The sequence below is a fragment of the Saimiri boliviensis genome, chromosome 5 (genome assembly GCF_048565385.1).
Source record: "Saimiri boliviensis isolate mSaiBol1 chromosome 5, mSaiBol1.pri, whole genome shotgun sequence".
NCBI lineage: Eukaryota > Metazoa > Chordata > Mammalia > Primates > Cebidae > Saimiri > Saimiri boliviensis.
Genome location: NC_133453.1, coordinates 69,262,169 through 69,283,707, shown reverse-complemented (window position 1 = coordinate 69,283,707; position 21,539 = coordinate 69,262,169). Strand labels below are relative to the sequence as shown.

Sequence of the window (21,539 nt, the reverse complement as noted above, 5' to 3'; positions counted from 1 at the left end):
AATGTGGTTTTCATGATTGTATCAAGAAAACACACCTCCTATATACCTTCAATAAGATGAATGGCTCAGCAGAATCAATAGTGTTAGGCTGTGATCACTTCTGCTATCTACAAATTGCTTTAGATGGGACTTTGCAGAGTCAAAATGTATACAGTGGAATTTATTTTTCTAATAGTAATACTAATATTTAAAATTACTTTCACTAGGAGAGTTGTCTAAATTTCAGCTTTCTCAAAGGATTAGATATTTTGATTTTGCATGTGTAAGACACCAAATATGCACTGAATACTAATTACAAAGCAACATTAAAAGGGAAATAAATATACATTGCAGAAAATATGAAAGTCCGTAAGAGCCAAGTTAATCAGTATCAATTTTGTATATTTTACTACCTACTATGCTATTATTGGTGCTCGACAAATATTTACTATTAAAAAAGAAGATGTGTCAATGGTGTCGAGTAATTCTACTGTACTGACTCAAATGATGACTGAAAATGCTTCACTTCACTCTTTTATTTTGCAGGTATTATTACTTGGCATTCAGAGCACATCAAACACCTCTTGCTAGCAAAGAGAGCTGTGTGGCTATCTTGGAAAAGTCCAGATTAGATCACTGGGTGCTGGGAAAAACAAAGGTAGTTCTTTCTTTATTGTTCACATTGTCGAGTATGATTTCTTTGTCTCTTGGGCATGAATGGCTCTGGAAGTCACGTAGCTTAGCAAACAAGATCCCAAACTAACAATGATCTTTGCTGGTCTTAAGTCAAGGTGTTGGAGACCTTAGGGACTAGAGGAGGAAGGTTTGCCTCCTGTTCTGTATGTAATTTGAGAGCCATTTAGCATTTCTAGAATGAGAACTTTGAGCTCATTTTAAAATGTTCTTTTTCTCAGTGCTGCTTATTCCAGTACCACAGGTAAATACACAAACCATGTTAATGGCAGTGATGCGTTTCTAGTAGAGTTGGGCTCGCGTTATATGCTGCATAGGCTGATTATTAGTCTTAGCCTATAGAGTTTTTCATTTGGGAGAGCATCACATTCCCATAGGATCCCAGGTTTTGTTTTGTTTTGTTTTGTTTTTTTAAGACCGAGTTTTGCTCTTGTTGCCTAGGCTGGAGTGCAATGGTGTGATCTCTGCTCATTGCAACATCTGCCTCCTGAGTTCAAGTGATTCTCCTGTCTCAGCCTCCCGAGTAGCTGGGATTACAGGCATGTACCACTATGCCCAGCTAATTTTGTATTTTTAGTAGACATGGGGTTTCTCCATGTTGGTCAGGCTGGTCTTGAACCCGACTTCAGGTGATCCACCCGCCTCCCAAAGAGCTGGGATTATAGGTGTGAGCCACTGCGCCTGGCCCAGGAATCCAGGTTTTTATGGTCCACCCTAATTGTCTGAGTGTTGATAGCAGCACTGCTCCTCCTCAGCACTGAGTGTTGATAGCAGCACTGCTCCTCCTCAGATCAGTGTGGATCATCCATGTACCTCGCCCTCTGAACTTCTACTCTTGGCTGGGTCAGTCCTCTTGGTTAGCACCTTTATCACAGGCTATGGGGAAAGAGAGTAGGCAGAGCTCAAACTGAGAAAATGCGAACTCCTGACTGACATGAAACAGGCCTGGAGAGAATCTGGAATTGCCAAAACCCTGTTGACCTCATTATCTGTCTCCATCAATGGCTCAATCTTAGAAGGCGAATTGTGTTGACCCACAAGAAGCCAGGAACATGAGCATAAGTCACATTACTATAAATTTTATTTATATAATTGTTTTAATAGTTTCATTTTGAATATGCTATAGTAGAGTGAATTTCTGTTGAGGAACCCACATGTCATGTTAAAATTAATGTCTCATTTCAGGTTTTTCTCAAATATTATCATGTTGAGCAATTAAATTTGCTACTTCGAGAAGTCATAGGCAGAGTGGTTGTGCTACAGGCATATACCAAGGGGTGGCTTGGAGCCAGGAGATACAAAAGAGTCAGAGAGAAGAGAGAGAAGGGAGCCATTGCCATCCAGTCAGGTAAATGGTCCAGTTCTCATAAATACCACCCTGAGTATTGGCATGTCATTCAGTACTGGGGAATACTCACCTGTTGCTTTTCTAGGTGGTTTCCCTCCCCTCCCCTCCCCTCCCCTCCCCTCTCCCCCCTCCCTCCCTTCTTCCTTCCTTCCTTCCTTCCTTCCTTCCTTCCTTCCTTTTTATCTTCCTTGCTTTAGCAAATGTGTATCAGTGCCTACTACACAGGTTCTGTGCTAAGTGCTGAAATCACAGCCGTGGACAAGACTGTGTAGGAGTGAAAGAACTTTCTTTCCGTGTCCTAAAGTTTTGATAATTTGAGTCTATAAAACAAACTGACAAAGACAGATTAAGAGGAGAAAAGTCATACAAATTTATTAACATGCAAGTCATAAAAAGTATAAAACTCAAAGAAAGGCCAGATGGTTGAAACTTAAATACCCTCTTCAGAGGGGAAATGAAAGTGGAGGATATAGATAATATTGAGGGAAGATTAAAGATTTTGGGGGGGAGGGAGAATGAATGGGCCTAAAGAATAGACAATCGCCTGGGACACAGTTCATCTGACCCCTGGGTGGTGGTTATTCCAGCCTCCTTTCCTGCCGTATGCATCAGTTTCCCCTGGTTGACGAGATATCTGGGGAAGGAATTCACGCAGTTCAATATCTTCTGGAGGATCTAACCTTTTGATAGATTGGGGGAGTTCAGAGAAAGCTCTTCCCTGCATTTGCTGCTATCCAGGTACTCTAAGTTTGAAGTCCAAAGCAGCATATTTTGGGGTATCATTATCTGAGCCCCAACAACTGCCTTGGTCCCTGATGTGTAGTAAGCAAACAAGGCTTTACAACATGAGTGGCAAGATAGATAGTAGCAGTATAAATGGACCAATGATATAAAGCCCCAGTCACACAGGTATGTGCCACATCTCCCAGAATGACTAAGATAATATGCACTTTAGGTCCATGGCCGGGTTTTCAGTGTCAGAGTTACTAATGCCATTTCCAGAAGGCTTTTCTAGTCCAGATGGAACTTAGAAACCAAGGGGACAGGTTGCTAGTCTCTTTCATGTGCTCTGCCCAGTCAGTGCCTCTTTGTTTACATACACGTGTCTTTAGTGTTACACAACATTCAAGTTCCTGTGCAATAGACAAATGATTACGAAAGCACAAGATCTTGAACAAAGTGGATGATTTCCCTTATGCTCTCATAACCCGGAATCCTAATGTGCCTTAGTCTGTTTTGGACTTCATGAGCTCACCGAGCAACTTGGAGACTTGTGATGCTCAGACAGAGATGGGAGGAACAAAGAGAGACATTACACTCTTTGTGGGTGGCTTAATGCCCCAGCTTTGTGTCTAAAGGGCCTCACCACCTTCGCCCCAAGAGTCCCTTCCTTTCTCTCTCCTTTTTCTCCACTTTCTTCATTGCCTTTTCCCTTCCCACTGCACACCTTCCTCTCCCTCAGCATACCTCTTTGCACAGAGTTCATCCACAACAAATGATGGTGTTGTGCTACTTATTATTTCTCTTGACTCCTCTCTTTCTCTTCTTCAGCTTTCGTGTTTATATTTTTCTCCCAAATAACAGATTTTGAAAGGCTCAGGCTATTCCAGTTCCTTCCTACCGTCCCTCCCAAAAACCTCGCCTTGCCTCGTATCCCCAAGTCTTGAAGACAGGGCTTTCTCCACGGATTAGAATGACAGGAAGCCATCTCACCTGGGCTAGGGGTCCCACGTGACTTATCACTGGAGCCCAGAGTGTTCTGGAAATCACTGCCTGAACAAAAGCAACCCCTCAGAAGCATCTTCAAAGCCAAGCTGTGGGAACAGAGAGGCCTCTCTTCTTACCATAGCTCACGTACCTCTGCTTATTTTGTTCAGTAAGAAAGCAGAAGGGAGGATTAGCCAGGCAATAGATTGGAGGGGAAAACAGCTTATATCAATTCTCTGGCACGTTCTTAAATTAATATCATTCCTAGCACATGGTTTTATGTTTTTAGCCTGGAGAGGATATGATGCTCGGAGGAAATTTAAGAAAATAAGCAACAGAAGGAATGAGTCTGCTGTTCATATTCAAGCAGGTAATTAAAACGTCATTTTCATAGTGTCCGCTTGGAAATATTCTGTGACTAAGTTCCTGTGAGTGTAGAAAAGCTGAAAGGTTAATAATTCAGGAGCACTGGAATGAGTCAAGAATTCTGGGAGACAGGAGTCCCAGTGCTTGTTCCAACCCTCCTTGTGTGATAACCATGATGCTAGCAGTGAGCGTTTGCTGTCTGCCATACTTGGCTAAGGATGGTCTAACTAGGTTCTCTTGTATACCTGGGATTAGAGAGGAGGAAACGGAGGCACTGGGAAGTGAAGGGACTTGTCCACCCTCATACAGCTCATCAGTGGCAGAGCCAGCGTTTGAGCACAGGCTGTTTGGATAGAGTCAGCATTGCACATCGCCAACTGAACAATACCCTTTCCCTCTTGGAGTCACGTGTCCCTCATCTGTTAAGAGAGCATTGGTTAAAAAGGTCTGGAAGGAGTCTGGGCAGGGTGGCCCATGCCTGTAATCCGAGCACTTTGGGAAGCTGAGATAGGTGGATCACCTGAGGTCGGGAGTTCGAGATCAGCCTGACCAACATAGTGAAACCCTGTCTCTACTAAAAATACAAAATTGCCAGGTGTGGTGGTACATGCCTGTAATTCCAGCTACTAGGGAGGCTGAGGCAGGAGAATCACTTGAACCCAGGAGGCGGAGGTTGCGGTGAGCCAAGATCGCGCCATTGTACTCGAGCCTGGGCAACAAGAGCAAAACTCCGTCTCAAAAAAAAAAAAAAAATGGTCCAGAAGGTGCCTTCCAGTTTTCAAATTCTCTAATTATATGCGAGACCTGTCTCTCAGCATCACAGAAGAGGAATCACTCAGGGGGTTTCCCAGCAAACTGAGTTTCCAAAGTCCAAGCCCGTATGTGGCTACCGTGGTCCTTGGGGCCCCATGGCATGAGCACATGGTAGCTCTTATGGCTCACATTGCCCTTGGCAGCCTGAGAGATGTGAGCTCTGGTTTCTGACTCATCCGTCCCCTCTCTGGCTCTTCAGCTGTTCTGCAAATGGCAGTGTCTAATGTGGGTGCCAGCCTGGGCTCCCTCCCTCATGTGAGACTGCATATTCCTAATCGAGGCTCTGGAAGAAACAGACCCCTGAGCTCCAGGAGCCACAAGAAATTGGAGACAGAATGAGAGAAATAGCCAGGCTAGTAGATAGATTCAGCAGCAGGGAGAGGGCTAGGATTTCACATACAGCTGAGCTCGAAGTAAACCCTTAAATAAAACAGCTGCAACCTTTTCAAAGAGGTCCCTGCCCAGAACCTGGCTCCAAGTGAACTTCTCAGAACTCTTAGACCACTATAGAAGCCTGATGTCTTCATTCAAAACTAAAATAGTTGGGAGGAAAGGGTGCTATTAAAATGCAAATGTTAACTTTTAACACCATCCCCTAGGAATTCTAAGCTCTACAACTTCAAAGCCTCAGGAAGAGGGATGCGATTCTTGTTACAGCTTAAGAGAGAACTTAAAGCGCATCATTTGTTCCCTACTTGCCTGCTTCCCAACGCGCGCGCGCGCGCACACACACACACACACACACACACACACACACACCACTCTCCATGTGTTTTAAAATTTAAACTTACTCGAGCTTATTTATTGTTGCTCCACTGAGTTCAGTATATAGGATCATAAATCCCATTTTCCCTGAGTGAAAATTGTCTTTAGAGTGCTCCCTGTTTTGCACTGTTAATGCCCAGTGAACACTGCTGTGAAACAGAAATGGGTCCGCTTCATCATATCAGGACAGTAATGATTCTCTCTTTTCAATGGAGCACCTATGGGGTAGCTGCCGTGGAAGGATAATGTTGCTCAGCAGAACTATAAAAAACACATTTCTTTAAGGGTGTCTGCCTTTTTTTAGCCTTGAAAGAACCCCGTGGGACTTTAGAGAGCACAGTTTTTTAAGAGTGCCTCCTTTTTTTTTTTTTTTTTGAGACGGAGTTTTGCTCTTGTTACCCAGGCTGGAGTGCAATGGCGCGATCTCGGCTCACCGCAACCTCCGCCTCCTGGGTTCAGGCAATTCTCCTGCCTCAGCCTCCTGAGTAGCTGGGATTACAGGCATGTGCCACCATGCCCAGCTAATTTTTTATATTTTTAGTAGAGACGGGGTTTCACCATGTTGACCAGGATGGTCTCGATCTCTCAACCTCGTGATCCACCCGCCTCGGCCTCCCAAAGTGCTGGGATTACAGGCTTGAGCCACCGTGACCGGCCGCCTCCTTTTTTTTTAAGCTTTGCAAGCACCTCCCGTTTCTTAGCTTTGCCGCCAAAGTATTCTTGCCTGTCAAGTGATCTTGGGAACTTCCATTAACTGAGTCTGCACGGGCTTAGATGGGCATGAAGGTGGCACCAACACCACCTCTGCCCTCTTAGAAGTAGCATGGCAGTCAGAGCAAAAGCAGACAGAATCTGCCCTTTGGCCAATACCACAGACAGGAACTGATGAGCTGGTTTTGTGTTGGTGGGAAAGGTGCGTGAATAGGGTAGAAATGTTTGCAATTTCACGGGCAGTTTACTTTTACTTGGGAATATTTTTCTTATCTTTAGATTTGAAGGCATGGTTGCATTTATCTAAAAAGCAAAGCAACTCATTTGGATTTTTCTGTTTGGGGTGTGATCTTCCCAAACACAGTCTCATTACAAGCCTCTCTCCATCCCACTAGGACTTTTCTGAGTAGAAGGAGACCCGGATACAGCGGTTCACCACTTTGGGAGCCGGCAAGAAGTGATTCAGGGATGCTATCATAACACGACCATTTCTGGTTGTTTTCTAAGGTTATTCTCTAATTTATTATTTTCTCAACAAATAATTTCATTTGAAATTTAGATTCTGTAGAATGCATTTCTATTTCGGGTTCTGGCCCATTGTATTTTCTTAAGTGGTGTTGCTAAGATATGTTATATATTTTTTTAAAAGAGCAGCCCTTGAAATTTAGGAAGCATTTGGCCTACATGTTGCTACAGAGCAGCGCATATTAAAATTTGTTTTCCTTTCATCTCCTTCCCAATAAAAGCAGCCGGGCGGCTTATCCCTTTAGCTTCCTCAGAACTTCCTTTCAGAATTCCCGATCTATTACGGCACATTCACATACCAGAAACAAGATGCCTTTTCATGCTGTCAACCTTTTTCATCTGAAATGTAAATTAATTCTTGCTGGTATGCCTTGACAGAGATCAAAGTCAGGGTATTAACCTTCCCGGGCTTTCTCCGCATAAGGACTGTGCGGCCACCGTTAGGAACTCTGTGTCCTTGTTATGGGCCCTCCTCCAGGCAGCCCTCAGTCTAGGAGCCACCATTTCAAAGGCTCCGAGTCCTTTGTAAATGTCCTCATCATTACTTTAAACTGGGTGAGAAATGATCTGCCTGGCTAATTATTGAGAGACAGGCCTGCTCGTTTTAATTGTGGGCCCTTCAATCTGATTCCAGGAGTGGGTTTAAGTGGTGCTGACAGCCACTGGTCTGGGTGTGACTGAGGGAGGGACAAGGCTCCAGATTGGAAACCTCTTCCCTCACTCAGTGGGTCATTTCTTGCCTGTCAGTCTTTGAGGTAGGCCACATTTGCATTTTCAAAATAAACAGATGCCTTTCAAATACATGAGCTGGTGGTCTAGAGATCTCGGTGGGCCGAAACAGTTCACCAGCCAGTGATCAAATGCTGGAAGAGAAAACAGACAGAAAAAAATACCCTGGGTACACAAGGATACATTTCCTATGTGTATAACACTGCACAGGCAATAAAGGGCCTTTATGAGATGTAGAGAGACGAGAGGAGGGGGAGAGTATAGGAGCCCGAGCAAAGGTATTGTCAGTCAGTTTCTTTTCTGGGGGGCTGAGGGAGGCGGGAAACAACTTCGAATGTCGCCTTGGTAAGAAGTGGCACGTTTCATTGTTTTTAGTATTGGTTAATTCTGACAATGGGTTCTTGCCACAGGAAAACACATTCCTTTAAATGTCAAAGAATCAAAATACATAATTGTTAAAACTCGAAAAAAAATGTACGTATTAGTGTTCAAATAAAGGGTATATTCTAAGTAAAAACTAACAGTGACATTAATTCCATTACTAATCTATTATATTTTTTAATTACCTTATGTTTCAGAAATTGAACCTAACTACATTTATTCAACCAAAAAATGCTTACATCCCTCAGTGGAAATTATCAAAACAAACAAACTGCAAGGAATTTTTTTTAAAAACCTACATGTAATGTCTCATTCGTTATTTTTTCTAAAGCACTGGCTTTGCAACTGCCCCTCTAATTCAGGGTCTGTGTTTTAGATGAGAGCAAGGTTTTGGGCCTCCCTCTCTCAAAGGGGAAATGCCTTTTGACTAGGGCACAGTGGAGCCCTGGGGGCTAGAGGTGGCTCCCAGGAGGAGTGGCCTTCCAGCACCTACCTCACTGCTTCTGCCTAGACACACAGAGGAGTCCGAAGAGCCACTAGTTTACAGCACATTTTCATCTAATTGCCTCAGTGCTGTGGAAATGGTTATTTTTTCTTTCTCTCTGTTCTTGGATCAGCTTCCTACATACTCCCCCGCTTGGCCCTGCCAACAACACAGATGTTATCAGAAGATAACAACAGCTCTAACAGTGATGGCCCTTTCTCCTCTGACGCTCTTTGGGAAGAGTGCTTTTCCCAGCATCAGCAGGGACTCTGACGAGGCTGGCAGGGCGCCTTCCTTGAGCCTGTGAACTGGCATTTTAAGCCACTGCAGCTGGAAACCACTGAGCACATCATGTGATGTGTACAGAGCAGAGTTGCTTTAAATGCTGTCTCCAGAAGAGAAAGCAAACATCGTATCCAGACAGCCTGACCCTATGTTGTAATAGAACCAAGTTTTGAGTGTTTAAAACCACCTGAACTTTTAAACTCTTTCAGTGCAATGCTTTTTTCTAGCCTTTTCAAAAGGCTGTTTAAAAGGCTGTTTCCTGGCTGGGTGCGGTGGCTGGTGTTTGTAATCTCAGCACTTTGGGAGGCCGAGGTGGGCAGATCACAAGGCTAGGAGTTCAAGACCAGCCTGGCCAATATAGTGAAACCCTGTCTCTACTAAAAATGTGAAAATTAGCCGGGTGTGGTGGCATGCACCTGTAGTCCCAGCTGCTTGGGAGGCTGAGGCAGGAGAATCACTTGAACCTGGGAGGCAGAGGTTGCAGTGAGCCAAGATCAGGCCACTGCACTTCAGCCTGGGCAACAGAGTGAGATTCTGTCTCAAAAAAAAAAAAAGAAAAAAAAGAAGAAGAAGAAGCTGTTTCCTTTAGCATTTTGTTGATGGATTGGCAGTGTGTAGGTGGTTATAATTTCCTAGAACTAAATTTCCAGATATATCCCTATGTGTGCAGTACAACTATATTTAAACTGGGATTTTTCTTTCTTTCATTCACTTACTTAACTACTATTTGTTAAGTACCTACTTTATGGTGGGGCTCCCGTGGTAAACAATGAGATTTAATTTGGGGCTTCAAATTCTCCCAACTCTAATACAGAGGACTCTAAAATGCGCTTTCCCTCAGAGGGATGCTGTTTGAATAAATCATGTACTCTGTATTTTGCCAGCACTCATTGAAAAGGAGTTCTGTGAAATCTAAAATAATACAAAGAGTAAAAATTATTATAAAACACAGCCAAGGGTGTACATTGAATTGACCCATGGTTCTTGAAGGTAAAAATGACTGCAGTAGGTATTTTTCGTCCTGATAAAGCTTTCCATAAGTAGATTGTTGATCAGCCAAACAAGAGGGAGAGTGTACGTAAATGTACCACTGACAGAAAAGGCCCATTTTGAACAAACAGAAGGAAAACAAGCTTGCCCTCTGTCACTCTTTTCTGTGTCTCCATTTGTAGTTCTGCCTCTATTTCACTTTTTCTTCCCTCATTTCATTTCTTTTTCTTAGAAAGATCCCTGGTCATTTCACACAAAAACTTAATTCCTTAAAATGAGAGAAGTACAGGCGTGAGAGAAGACAAGATCCAAACTCTTCTTGGACTTGGGCAGGAGGCAGCTGCCTCTCCTTTCCTGGTGTTTTCCATATCCACAAAATAGCAGTGAAACATCTGGGGAAAATAATTTACCTGGTGCACCTGAGCTTGAGATGCACTGTGAGTTGCAAACTAGTCCCCTACCCCTGCCTTCTAAACCTTTGTTTAACACAAAACAGGATGCCCTTCAGTCCTAGGCAAGGGTCCTGCTCAGTTCACTCCTGTGCTATCTTGGTTTCCCTAGCTCTCCCATATGTGAGAACTGCGACTGATTTCTTTCTTTCTTTCTTTCTTTCTTTCTTTCTTTCTTTCTTTCTTTCTTTCTTTTCTTCCTTCCTTCCTTTCTTTCTTTTTTCTTTCTTTCTTTTTTTTTTTTTTTGAGATGGAGTCTCACTCTGTCACCCAGGCTGGAGTGCAACAGTGCATTCTCTGCTTACTGCAACCTCCGCCTCCCAGGTTCAAGGGATTCTCCTGCCGCAGCGTCTCGAGTAACTGAGATTACAGGCATGCGCCACCACATCCATCTCTTTTTTTAGTAGAGACAGGGTTTCACCATGTTGGCCGGGCTGGTCTTGAACTCCTGACCTCAAGTGATCCGCACGCCTCAGCCTCCTCAAGTGCTGGGATTACAGGTGTGAGTTATCACGCCCGACCTAGCGCCGATTTCTGAAAGCTGCAGGATTAACATATCTTGTAGGGAGAAATGTTTAGGGGGCAAACATTGTGGTTTACTTTAGGAAAGCATGCTTTGTTGTGACAGGGCTTAGAGCAAGTGGTTTGCTGCAGACAGAAGACAGCCTGTGGCTTTGAGGTTTCTGACAAAAAATGAGCTCTACCAAACCTCTGTTTGGCACAAACAATAGAATTCTTGTCATGGCATAGCTTGGAATGCACAGGAATCTCCTTTGCTATGGAATAAAATTATTGCCCATGCTAGGATTAAATAAACCAGAGAGCAGAGTACTGTTTACCTGATGGTACAGAGAGGAAGCTGCAGTCATCGTGGGCTTGTGGTCCACTTGTGCCTAATATAATATTATTTGGCATGGCACAAAAGTATGCTTCAGATGAAACTTTTGTGCAGCAGTAGGCACCCCTAGAACTCGATGTTAAAACTTCAGAGGACTCCCATGGTTAGAGCTTCCAATTTGGAATCTGTTTTCTCCATTACGAACTTTGTTTTGAGCTCTAGACTCTGACCGTGAAGAAGTGGTGCCTGAAAAGGTATCTTTACCACCTCACCACTGAATGAAACAACGTTATGATCAATAACACGCTTGAGTTGCCTTTACTCTATGTCTCTAAAAATTTTCATGTAGAATCATAAAATATGTTATCACATTGTATAACTCTTATTAGTTGTTGAGACTGTAACCACATAATAGTAAAGAAACATTTAGGGGGAAACTAACTGGGCTATGGCAAAGATAATCATGCTATTTTTCTGCAAAAGAGTCTTGCAAATAAAAAGGCAGGCTTTGTTTTACCCCTTAGCAGATGAACCAGGAGCACAGAGAGTTTAAATAAGTTGTGTCTCCCCTTAGGTGTTCTGCAAGTGTAAGCACTGATTTTAGAGCCTCTTCAGACTCTTCGCTCAGTGTTGTTTCCAGTAGGCCATGCCCTGCCATTGCTTTCCATCTTGAATATTGCACATTGGACACAAGGCACCCGTCAAAGCTTTGGAAAGAGTTAATATACTGTCCTAAGCATGTGGAGTTCAGAGTCAAACAATGGACTTTAAATCATGGCTATGCCAACATTCTCCATGTAGTTTGGCGAAAATTACTTAACTTCTGAGCCTTAGTTACCTCAGCTGTAAAATGGGACTCATTAAGGCCTCATCCCGAGGACTGCTGTGAAGATGATAGCAGGAAATATATGCAAAGCGTCCTGCGCAGTACCTGGCACATGGTACATATTCACCAAACGGAATGTTCCTCCCTCTCTGTACTCCCTTCCTAAATGTGAACTTCACTGGAAAAAAAAAAAAAAGTCTGAAATACTCTTCTATGGAGGACATAAGAATGTTGTAACTTCAGGCCAGGCACAGTGGCTCATGCATGTAATCCAAGCACTTTGGGAGGCTCAGGTGGTTGGCTCACTCGAGGTCATGAGTTCGAGACCAGCCTGGCCAACATGACAAAAACCCGTCTCTACTAAAAACACAAAACTTAGCTGCACATGGTAATGCAGCCTGTAATCCCAGTTACTTGGGAGGCTGAGTGGAGAGGATTGCTTGAACCCAGGATGCAGAGGTTGCAGTGAGTCAAGGTCACACCACTGCACTCAAGTCTGGGCGACAGCGAGACTCCATCTCAACAAAACAAAACCAAAATGCTGTAACTTCAAAAAGATGAAACAGTTTCTTTCAGTTTTGGAGAAAAATAGTACCTGTCAAATCTCAAATTTGATTACAGTAAAATATTCATAAAAAAGAGGATTTTCCAAGTCTTATGTCTTGTTTATTCGACAGGGAAAAATTAGAATACAGCAATAACACGTGAGAGATTTCAAGGGGTTTCGTTTTTGTTTTTGCAAAGAGCTGTGCTCCATTCATGCTGAGAGCTTGATTCATTTGTGTGTATAAATTTTCAGGAACGTCAAAATTATTAAGACTTAGGTGATGTACTCCTAAAAACATTTTTCCTCCTCACTAGTTTGAGGCTCTTCTTCAGCTCATTCTGAAAGAAAGCAAGTTCCCTTGTCCCCTGCTTCTGTAAAGCCAGAAATTCTAAAATCTGGGAGCTAAATATCTCCCAGATTTGTTGCCTTCTGGTGTGGAAAGCAAGCTGCCTTTCAGATGTCTGAAGAGTTGGAAGATCTTGGTGTACCTATCATGTTTAACCTGCAGTGACGGGTGATTGGCATAATAACAGCTGAGCGACAGCCGTTTGGCCAGGAGTTCAAACCTCAGCACGATGAGCCATAGCAGGATCATGGTTTGATTTGCTGTGGCCATGAAGTCTGAATCACCGAATACAGAGGCAGAGGCAAGGGTGACAGCTGGTAGCCATTCTCGTCAATAAAGTTGTGACGGTTGAGATGTACAAGTAACTAGAGCCTGCTAATTTCGTGGACTTTGAGCCAAGTGCTTAGTGTCAAAACCAGCTATGGTCAATGATGCAAATGGTTGTGAAAAGTCCCTCATCAACAGCAGGGCTCTCCCCATCAGACTCTTTCCCCCTGATGGATTAGAAGCAGATTGGATCTGGCTTTCTAGGAATAAATCGAGTTGGAAGAAAAGGAGACCTTATTTTTAAAAATTCTAGTAACTTCTTAAAAGTCAAATTTATTAAGTGTAATTTACATGCAGTAAAATTCAGTTTGATAAAACTGGATCCCCTCCACAATCAAGAAAAAGAACATTTCCAAAAAGTTTCCTTATGCCCTTCCTGACATCCAGCCCCACTCACCCTCAGCCCTGATGACCACTAACGGGTTTTCTGTCCTATAGTCTTGCCTCTTCTGGTCTTGTCCCTATAGTCTTGACTCTGTAAATGGAGTCGTATGATTTGAAACTTTTTTTTTTTTTTTTTTATGAGACGGAGTTTCGCTCTTGTTACCCAGGCTGGAGTGCAATGGCGCGATCTCGGCTCACCGCAACCTCCGCCTCCTGGGTTCAGGCAATTCTCCTGCCTCAGCCTCCTGGGTAGCTGGGAGATTTGAAACTTTTAAGTCAAGTCTGGCTTTTTTCACTCAGTATAATGCTTCTGAGATTCATCTGAATGTTGTGTTTATCAGTAGTTCATTTATTTTCATTGCTGAGCAGAATTCCAGTGTATGGATGTGCCACAATTTTATTCATTTACCAGCTGAAGGACATTCGGACTGTTTCCAGTTCTTGGTGATTATAATGCTACAAACGTTTAGAGCATGTTCCTTTTAAGTAAAATATATAAGAAAGTAAATAACTTTGCTTCACTGGAAACCAGAACTGTAGGAGCCAGATTGATGCTAGAGGTGGGAGTTGTTTTCTTCTTGATGAGCTGACAGATAGAGTTATTTTATACTTTGCAAAGCAATTTATAGTCTGTTCAAAGCACTTTCACTCACCTTGCTTCCCATAATTATTATAGTAACCCTGAGAAGTAGGCTAGGAATCTTGCTTCATTTTACAGATGGAAGCTAGGAAATCTCCTGTAATCCAGACTTCCTAATCTTTATTTGCTGTCCTTCCTTCCAAACATTTTCTCAACATCCTGTCTGTGCAGAACATTCTGCTAGGTTCTTTTGGGGTACCCACAAAATTTTTTTTCCCATCAAGAGGGAACAGTCTTATATGGAATCAAACTAACCCCCACCCCCGCCACTGGCCCAGGCTTGAGAGGAGTACAAAACTGGGCCACTTAACACAGCCACAAGAAGCAAACAGTCTTTGAAGCCACCGGAAGCAGGCAGGACGTAAATTTTAAGAAAGAAATCCAACCTGAAGCTGGTGAGAGTCAGACGAGAATGGTCCCTAGATGATCAGAGGGAAGGGGAATTCCCCAGACAATGCTGTTCCAGGACAAGCAAGAAACTGATTTCCAGGATAATGGAAAACTTCCCTTCTTGGCTTCCAAGTTGGGGAAAACAGTTACCAGGCAAGATCTTCTTTGAACTCAGTCAAAGTTTAACTGGGATAATGACTGGAATTAAATACTGGATAATCAAAGTGGAAAATGCTTTCAGAGGCCTGAAATTACTAGACTTGTTTCGTGTGGTAGAGATGGAGGCCAGGATTTTTTATAAGGCTGTAGGAAAAAAAAAAGTATCAATGAAATTCTATTCTTTAAGAATCCAACTTTCTTGGTGCTGCTTTTGGTGGCATTTGCCTGTCAGACCTCCCACAAGTTGGCCTCTTTATCCTTTATATTCTGATAAAATGGCTGATGACCAGCTGTCAGTCCAAGCCAGAAACCACACTGGCTCCTTGTGAAATCTGCCAGCAGCAGTTAGGAGGGGAAGCCTGGGCTTTTGTGCCTCATATGCATGCGCCTTCTCTGCCAGATACAGTAGGTGCCCGTTGCCAGGCCCATTATGAGGGCAGGAACGTCTACCCAGCCTAGATCACCAACCAGGAAATCTACCAGGACAGTGTCTCTGCTGAAATAATGCCTGATCTGTCTTCTGGGTGGGTCACTAAATGCCAGGCCAGGCCGGAACCTTTTTCCGCAGCAGCAAATCTGTGGCACCATTAGACATGAAAGAATGTACAAAGATCTGAAATTTACTTTCATGTATAAAGTGGAAAAAAAAGGAAACAGGGATTATGATTTTTAAATGTTTAAATAAATGACCTGCACTCTGTAATATTTAGGAGTTCAGACCTTGGAACAAAATTTTGTACTGTGTGACTTCGGGCAAGTCATTTACCCTTCCCTTATCTCAATTTCCTCACGTCTAAAATGGGAATAAAATAGTTGCTCTCTTTTAGGGTTACTATGAGGATTAAATGAGTTAATGTTTGTCAAGGGCTGAAAACAATAAATAGAACATAATAATCCATATGTATAATAATGTTTGTTAAATAAAAATAATGGAGCTTTTCTTACCTCTTCTTCCCACCCAGTTTTTTTCCTGCACCTCCCAGCCAAATCAAGCTGAAAGTACATACCTTTCAACTTGAGTTTTTCCTTCTCTTTCTTCTAATTTCAGACCTTAACATCTGCCATGCCCCTCCTCAACCCCAACATTAGATTCCTAGGGCTGCCATAGCAAATTACCACAAACTCTCTAGCTTAAAACAACAGACACTTCTTCTGTCACAGTTCTGGAGGCTGGAAGTCCATCAAGATGTCAGCAACACTGGTATCTACTGGAGGTTCTGAGAGAGGCTCTGTTCCGAGTATCTCTCCTGTCTTCTCTTGGTTCCTGGCAATCCTTGGCCTTCCTTGATTTGTAGACCATCCCTCCACTCTCAGTGTCTATTGTCATATGCGTTCTCCCTGAGTCTCTCTGTATTTTCATATGGCCTGTTTATAAGGACCCAGTCATTGGCTTCAGGACCCACTTTAATCCAGTATGACCTCATTTTAAATTAGCTACATCTGCAAAAAAAAAAAAAAAACCCTGTTTCCAACTAAGGCTACATTCTGAGGCTCTGAATGGACATGAATTTGGGGATATCATTAGTCAAACCGACACACTCCCTTACAAGTTTCAGGTGCTTTCATCTTTTTTTTTTTTTTTTTTTTGAGATGGAGTCTTGCTCTGTCGCCAGGCTGGAGTGCCGTGACGCGATCTCAGCTCACCGCAACCTCCACCTCCCGGGTTCAAGCAGTTCTCCTGCCTCAGCTTCCCAAGTAACTGGGACTACAGGCACGCACCACCACACCCAGCTAATTTTTGTATTTTCAGTAGAGATGGGGTTTCGCCATGTTGGCCAGGCTGGTCTCAATCTCTTGACCTTGTGATCTACCTGCCTCAGACTCCCAAAGTGCTGGGATTACAGGCGTGAGCCACCGTGCCCAGCCTGTTTCATATCTTTAATGCCTTTTTCTTACTTTCTGTATTAGAATGTAGGCTTCTTGAACGAGGGGCTTATGTCTTTTTAAATTTACTTGGAGGCAGCTGGAAATGTTTACTTGGCCACTTGAAAGGAATAGAGAGACAAGGGTGACACCAAGCTGGGTATGGAAAAGTGATGCCCGAGATGGAGGAGCAACCAGAAGGAGGGAAAAAAGGCAGGATTTAAGAAAATCCCACGTGAGCAAATAATAAAGGAGAAAGGTCAGAGATACCAAATATTCTAATATGGCGCATCTGGAAGCACTGCTTCCAGAAATAGAAATAGCCAAAGCCAGAAGGAAGGTGCAGGAAGTGAGAACAAGGTCTAGGTAAGAGGCCAGGAAAAAATGAGATGGGGACAGAGTTAGGGTTGACTGCCTTGGGGTAGAACCAGAGAAACATCTCCTCCATGAGGAGAAGGAACCCTGCTGTCGGTATAGTTTCTATCTAAAGTCAAGAGGTCCAGATAATTGAGGTAAAAGACGTTGGAACATCTTCATCCCTTCATGACCTTGGGGTTATGGAGAATGGAAGAAGAGATGTGACAGCTGGGGAAATCCCTGGTGGAGACATGATGTTGGAGAATCTAACAGGAAGTAAGCTGACTGGACAATGAGAAGCTGCAATGTGATATTCCTCAAGCGAATATAGTGTGTAGTCTGTCTTCTCCCTGACAGCATAATAAAGGTCTGTGATCAGGGCTGCAGGGCAGCAGGAAGGGTACTCCCAGGAGGCAGAGATGTGGAGGAGAAAAAGGAGCAGCTTCCAGGGAGGGAGCTCACCCTTCTTTTTATTTTGCTGGTAGTGGCAACTGAAAGAACAGGAAAGCTCTCCAGTGATCCAACCAAGAGTCCTGGTCAGATCCACTCATGACCTCTGTTTGTCACTGAGTTTCTCTATTTGACTAATATCGTCAGTGAGACAGAGTTTCCCCAAATTACCCAGTGTCACCCAGCTAGTAGAGAATCTAGCCAGAACAGTTAATTCTCCTGTTTCTTACTATTGTGTCCTTTTTCAACTACACTGTAGTAAATCTTAAAAATAAGCACCAAGTCCATAGGTGAGATGAATCACCTTGGCGCCTTGAACCATAAGAAAAGTGTGGATTTTCGTAGCCACCTTGAATCACCCAATTTGGTAGTTCATCTAGGTGTGGGAGCGTAACCTTGAGAAAGTCCTTTTGTTTCATTCCACAGGGGACACTTCAAACCAAAGCAGTGGGCCACATTCCCCCACGACAGAGGGCACCGGGGGAAGTGCCGAGGTTCAAGATTGCAACGAGCCTGGTGACCATAAAGGTGAAGTCATTCGAGGTTTGAAATCGGTGTTCTAAATTCAGGGTTCCAAAGCTGGAAGTGATCACCTGTTATATAAAGACCTTCTGTCCACCATTCATTTTCCTTTCTTTATCTTTTCTTTTTTTTTTTTTTTTTTTTCGAGATGGAGTCTCGCTCCGTCACCCAGGCTGGAGTGCAGTGGCATGATCTCTGCTCATTGCAACCTCTGCCTCCCGGGTTCAAGTGATTCTCCTGCCTCACCCTCCCAAGTTGCTGGGATTACAGGTGCACACCACCACGCCCAGCTAATTTTTGTATTTTTAGTAGAGATGGGATTTCACCATGTTTGCCAGGATGGTCTCGATCTCTTGACCTTGTGATCTGCCCACCTTGGCCTCCCAAAGTGCTGGGATTACAGATGTGAGCCACCGTGCCCGGCCTCCTTCATTTTTCTGTAGGTGACAGCAATTAAATTTAAGGCCAACCTTGCAGAGGACTCTAAAAGGTGATTTTACAGAAGGGAAGAGAATAGACAGGGATAAGCTCAGTTTCTCTGCAGCTGCCCCTTTACCTCCTTCCATGTTCCCTGGGACACTGGTCTACTTGCAGCAATCCTTACCAATGGCTTCTTTGTAACCCATCCTCTTGGGGCATACTCTGACATGTTTGTATGAAATTTACCTTAAGACTGAGGGAAGTTTAGTGTGTTGGGAAGATCTTTCTATGATCCAGAACCTGGTATGTAAATCTCAGACTGATTGAGAACATTCATGGAAGGAAGAGGTACTGTGGACAAAAAGTGAAAATGTGGGTTTCTGGTCTCAGTCCTCCACCAATTAATATCCCTAAGTTCCAATCATGGTCACTTGAGAGAACTGGACAACATCAGTGGTTTTCAAACATTTTAAAAATACTGCAGTCTCACCCGTTTGAATTTTGAAGGTCCCTGAACTTCCACTTGAGAGAATATGGTTTTTGAAGCATGGTCTTTAATGACAACACCTGCATTTGATGGAAAGTGTGAGGATTTTGTGGTAGAATTTACAGTTACAGTTTATCTGCCAGGCCCAGCGCCAATGCCCAGTGTGGAGGCAGAGAGGCTCTGGGTACTTACTTCAGACTCCTTTGGAATCTCTCAGCCTGTTTCCAGCAAATACAGAGCTGGAATTTTACCTTGGAGCAAGGAGGTTAGGGAGTAGGAGAAAAAGAGAAGTAGCAGGGTCCAGGAGAGCGTCAGTGTTTCATGAACTTGAGGAGACTTGGGGATGGAGACAACGAGAGCATTTTCATTTTCAGAAGAAGAGTATCTGGTTGTTACTGACCTAGGGTACAGACCACTGTTTCCCCCTCGAAGTCACAAATAGGAGATCCTTCAGTATAGGGAGTCACAAATAGGAGGTCTTCCAAAGATGCGTTATGTTTGGCCAGGCACACTGCTTTTTTTAAAAAAAAAATTTCAACCTGAATGTCTTTAAGTAGGATATGAATTCTCTGGTTCATCACAAACCTCCTGATCCCCAGTCTTCTTTGCCTGGCACTTCACACATTTATATTTCTAACTAAGTGGCCCCAAAGGCATTTTCAACACTTGCTAATGGTGTTCTGATTTTGGGGGTTTTCTTTCTTTTTTTCCTGACAGTCAAATGCTTTTCCATCTCACTTCAAAACAGTCTGGTAAAGACTTGACTAATATGTCTCCTTGAAACATAAGAATGGCTCACAGAACTCAGATTTTGGAAGGATTCGGTTCCTCCAGAACTCTACTTCACGTGTTCCTTTACTTCATGAAACCAGAAACACGTAGGGACCCTCACTGATGAAAGGTGACCCATCTCTAGAAAAGCTTCTATTGTCATAACTGCACATTCCCCCCAAGTATGGCATTTTGTGAATATTTCTACTATTCAAGTTCATAACTTTATTTTTCAAGCCACGTCACTGGTCTAATTCCTTTAACTCAGCCTTCATACACTTAAAAGGAGTCATCTTATTTCTCTTTCATATCTCCGTTTCTCCAGTCTCCTTGTTCAGCAAGTCATTTGCCAGAGAGCAGCCAGGTGATTCCAACTGCCACCAGATCATGCTGAAAAGTATTTGACAATTTTGGATGCTTCTTTGAACTCAATGTTCGATCATCTTATTTATCTCTTTAGTTTGGCCCAAATCCTTCTCTCTGCTCTTCAGCAAAGCTGGGGGATGGAGGAGCAGATTTCTTCTAAGCTTTATTCAGAATATTCTGTAAGTTTCTGGTTTTATGCTTCAAATAACTCTTAAAAATCAATATCTTGATGACTGAAGTGTAAATTAATAAGAAGCATGGAATAAGTTTTCACTTCAATTACATGGACAGAAATTCTATGGAAACTCCAGCAAAGCAGCTGCGAGCATTTGCTGAGCAAGGTAGAGATGTTGCTTCCTGTCATTCTGCTCTTGGACATGGCACCTTCATAAGGAGAGTCCCAAGCCAAAAGAGATTTTATAGGTTTTTTTTTTCCATATCTCTTTGAGGTTTTTTCTTCTTTGGATTGCTGTTGCTCCTTATTATTATTATTTTTTTTTTGACTGAGGATCTCAAAATAGGTACAGACAAAAGCTTGCAATCTGAGCTTTCCACAGGAGCTATATCATTTGGACTTTGATCAGTGGTAGCTCTTGGTGCTGCTGAGTTGGGCCAGTGAACAAGATTAAAAATTATTTGTGGTGATTTTCCCTTCTTAACAGGGAAACAGAAAGATGTTTGTATCCCTGAAGTGGGTTCCCTTTTTTCTTTTTATGTCAGTTATTGCTTTTATGTTGCTTACCACAGTATTTAGAAGTGAGTGTGGGCCAAACAGTGGTTTAGAATCTCCAAGAGGGGAAAACCTGCCTGGTGCTCTAACTGAAGGATTTTGTCAACCGAGAAAAGGCAACGGGGGGAGGGAAGGGAATTAGTTAATGAAATTCTAACAGACTGTGGCTATTTTTCTTGATTTCTGTTTTTTTCTTCTTTCAATATTGTTGTTTCACTGTTTGTCCATAATGGGGTGTGTGTGTGTGTGTGTGTATGTGTGTGTGTCTGTCTGTCTGTCTGTAAAAAAATTTATTAATGTCTCACTTAAATTTTTCTCTTTATCCTTCTGGTGTTTATAGCAATATTAATAATAATAACAACAACAGATGTTTTTATCCACCACCTTAGCTCAAAGAATTGCATTTATTCTACACAAGGAATATTTATGCTAAGGAAACAAACTAACAATTTAAAATCAGCACATGTTCTTTCCAGAACAGACAACACAAAAACAAGTGATTTCTATGTTTTGTATTTATTTTTCTACACTCCATTTCTATCATGTATTCTGTCATTATAACATCAATCATGTATTCATCTTCCACAATAAATCACGATTCCCAAATTTATAGATTATCTTTGTTGGTTATAGTTCAGTTTGGATGGTTCTAGGTTATCTAAAATAAGGGTGGCAAATAGGTGTGCAGTCTCCTTCCAACCCTAATTGATTGGTAATGACTACTTGGAACAGTGGTTCTCAGCCTTGGCAACATATTAAAATTGTCTAGGAAGCTTTTAATAATTGATGGCAGCTCCCATCCCAGATCAATATCAGAATCTCTAGGGGCTGGTCCTAGGCATGTTTAAAATCTTTCTGGGTGTTTTTAATGTACAGCCAGGATTAAGACTC

The 21,539-nt window shown here is 42.8% G+C and overlaps 1 protein-coding gene across 3 annotated transcripts in view; it reads left to right on the top strand.

Annotated features, from left to right (window-relative positions):
* The window catches only part of MYO3B (myosin IIIB), a 512,276-nt gene that overhangs the window by 343,878 nt on the left and 146,859 nt on the right, over positions 1 to 21,539 (top strand). For 2 of the 3 annotated variants that reach the window (XM_074399494.1, XM_010352269.3), the window contains 4 exons: positions 526 to 637; positions 1,858 to 2,020; positions 4,017 to 4,097; positions 17,779 to 17,880. In XM_074399494.1, the coding sequence (XP_074255595.1) occupies positions 526 to 637; positions 1,858 to 2,020; positions 4,017 to 4,097; positions 17,779 to 17,880 (458 nt within the window). The remainder of the gene's footprint in view (positions 1 to 525; positions 638 to 1,857; positions 2,021 to 4,016; positions 4,098 to 17,778; positions 17,881 to 21,539) is intronic. The other variant, XM_074399493.1, reaches the window with a different exon arrangement.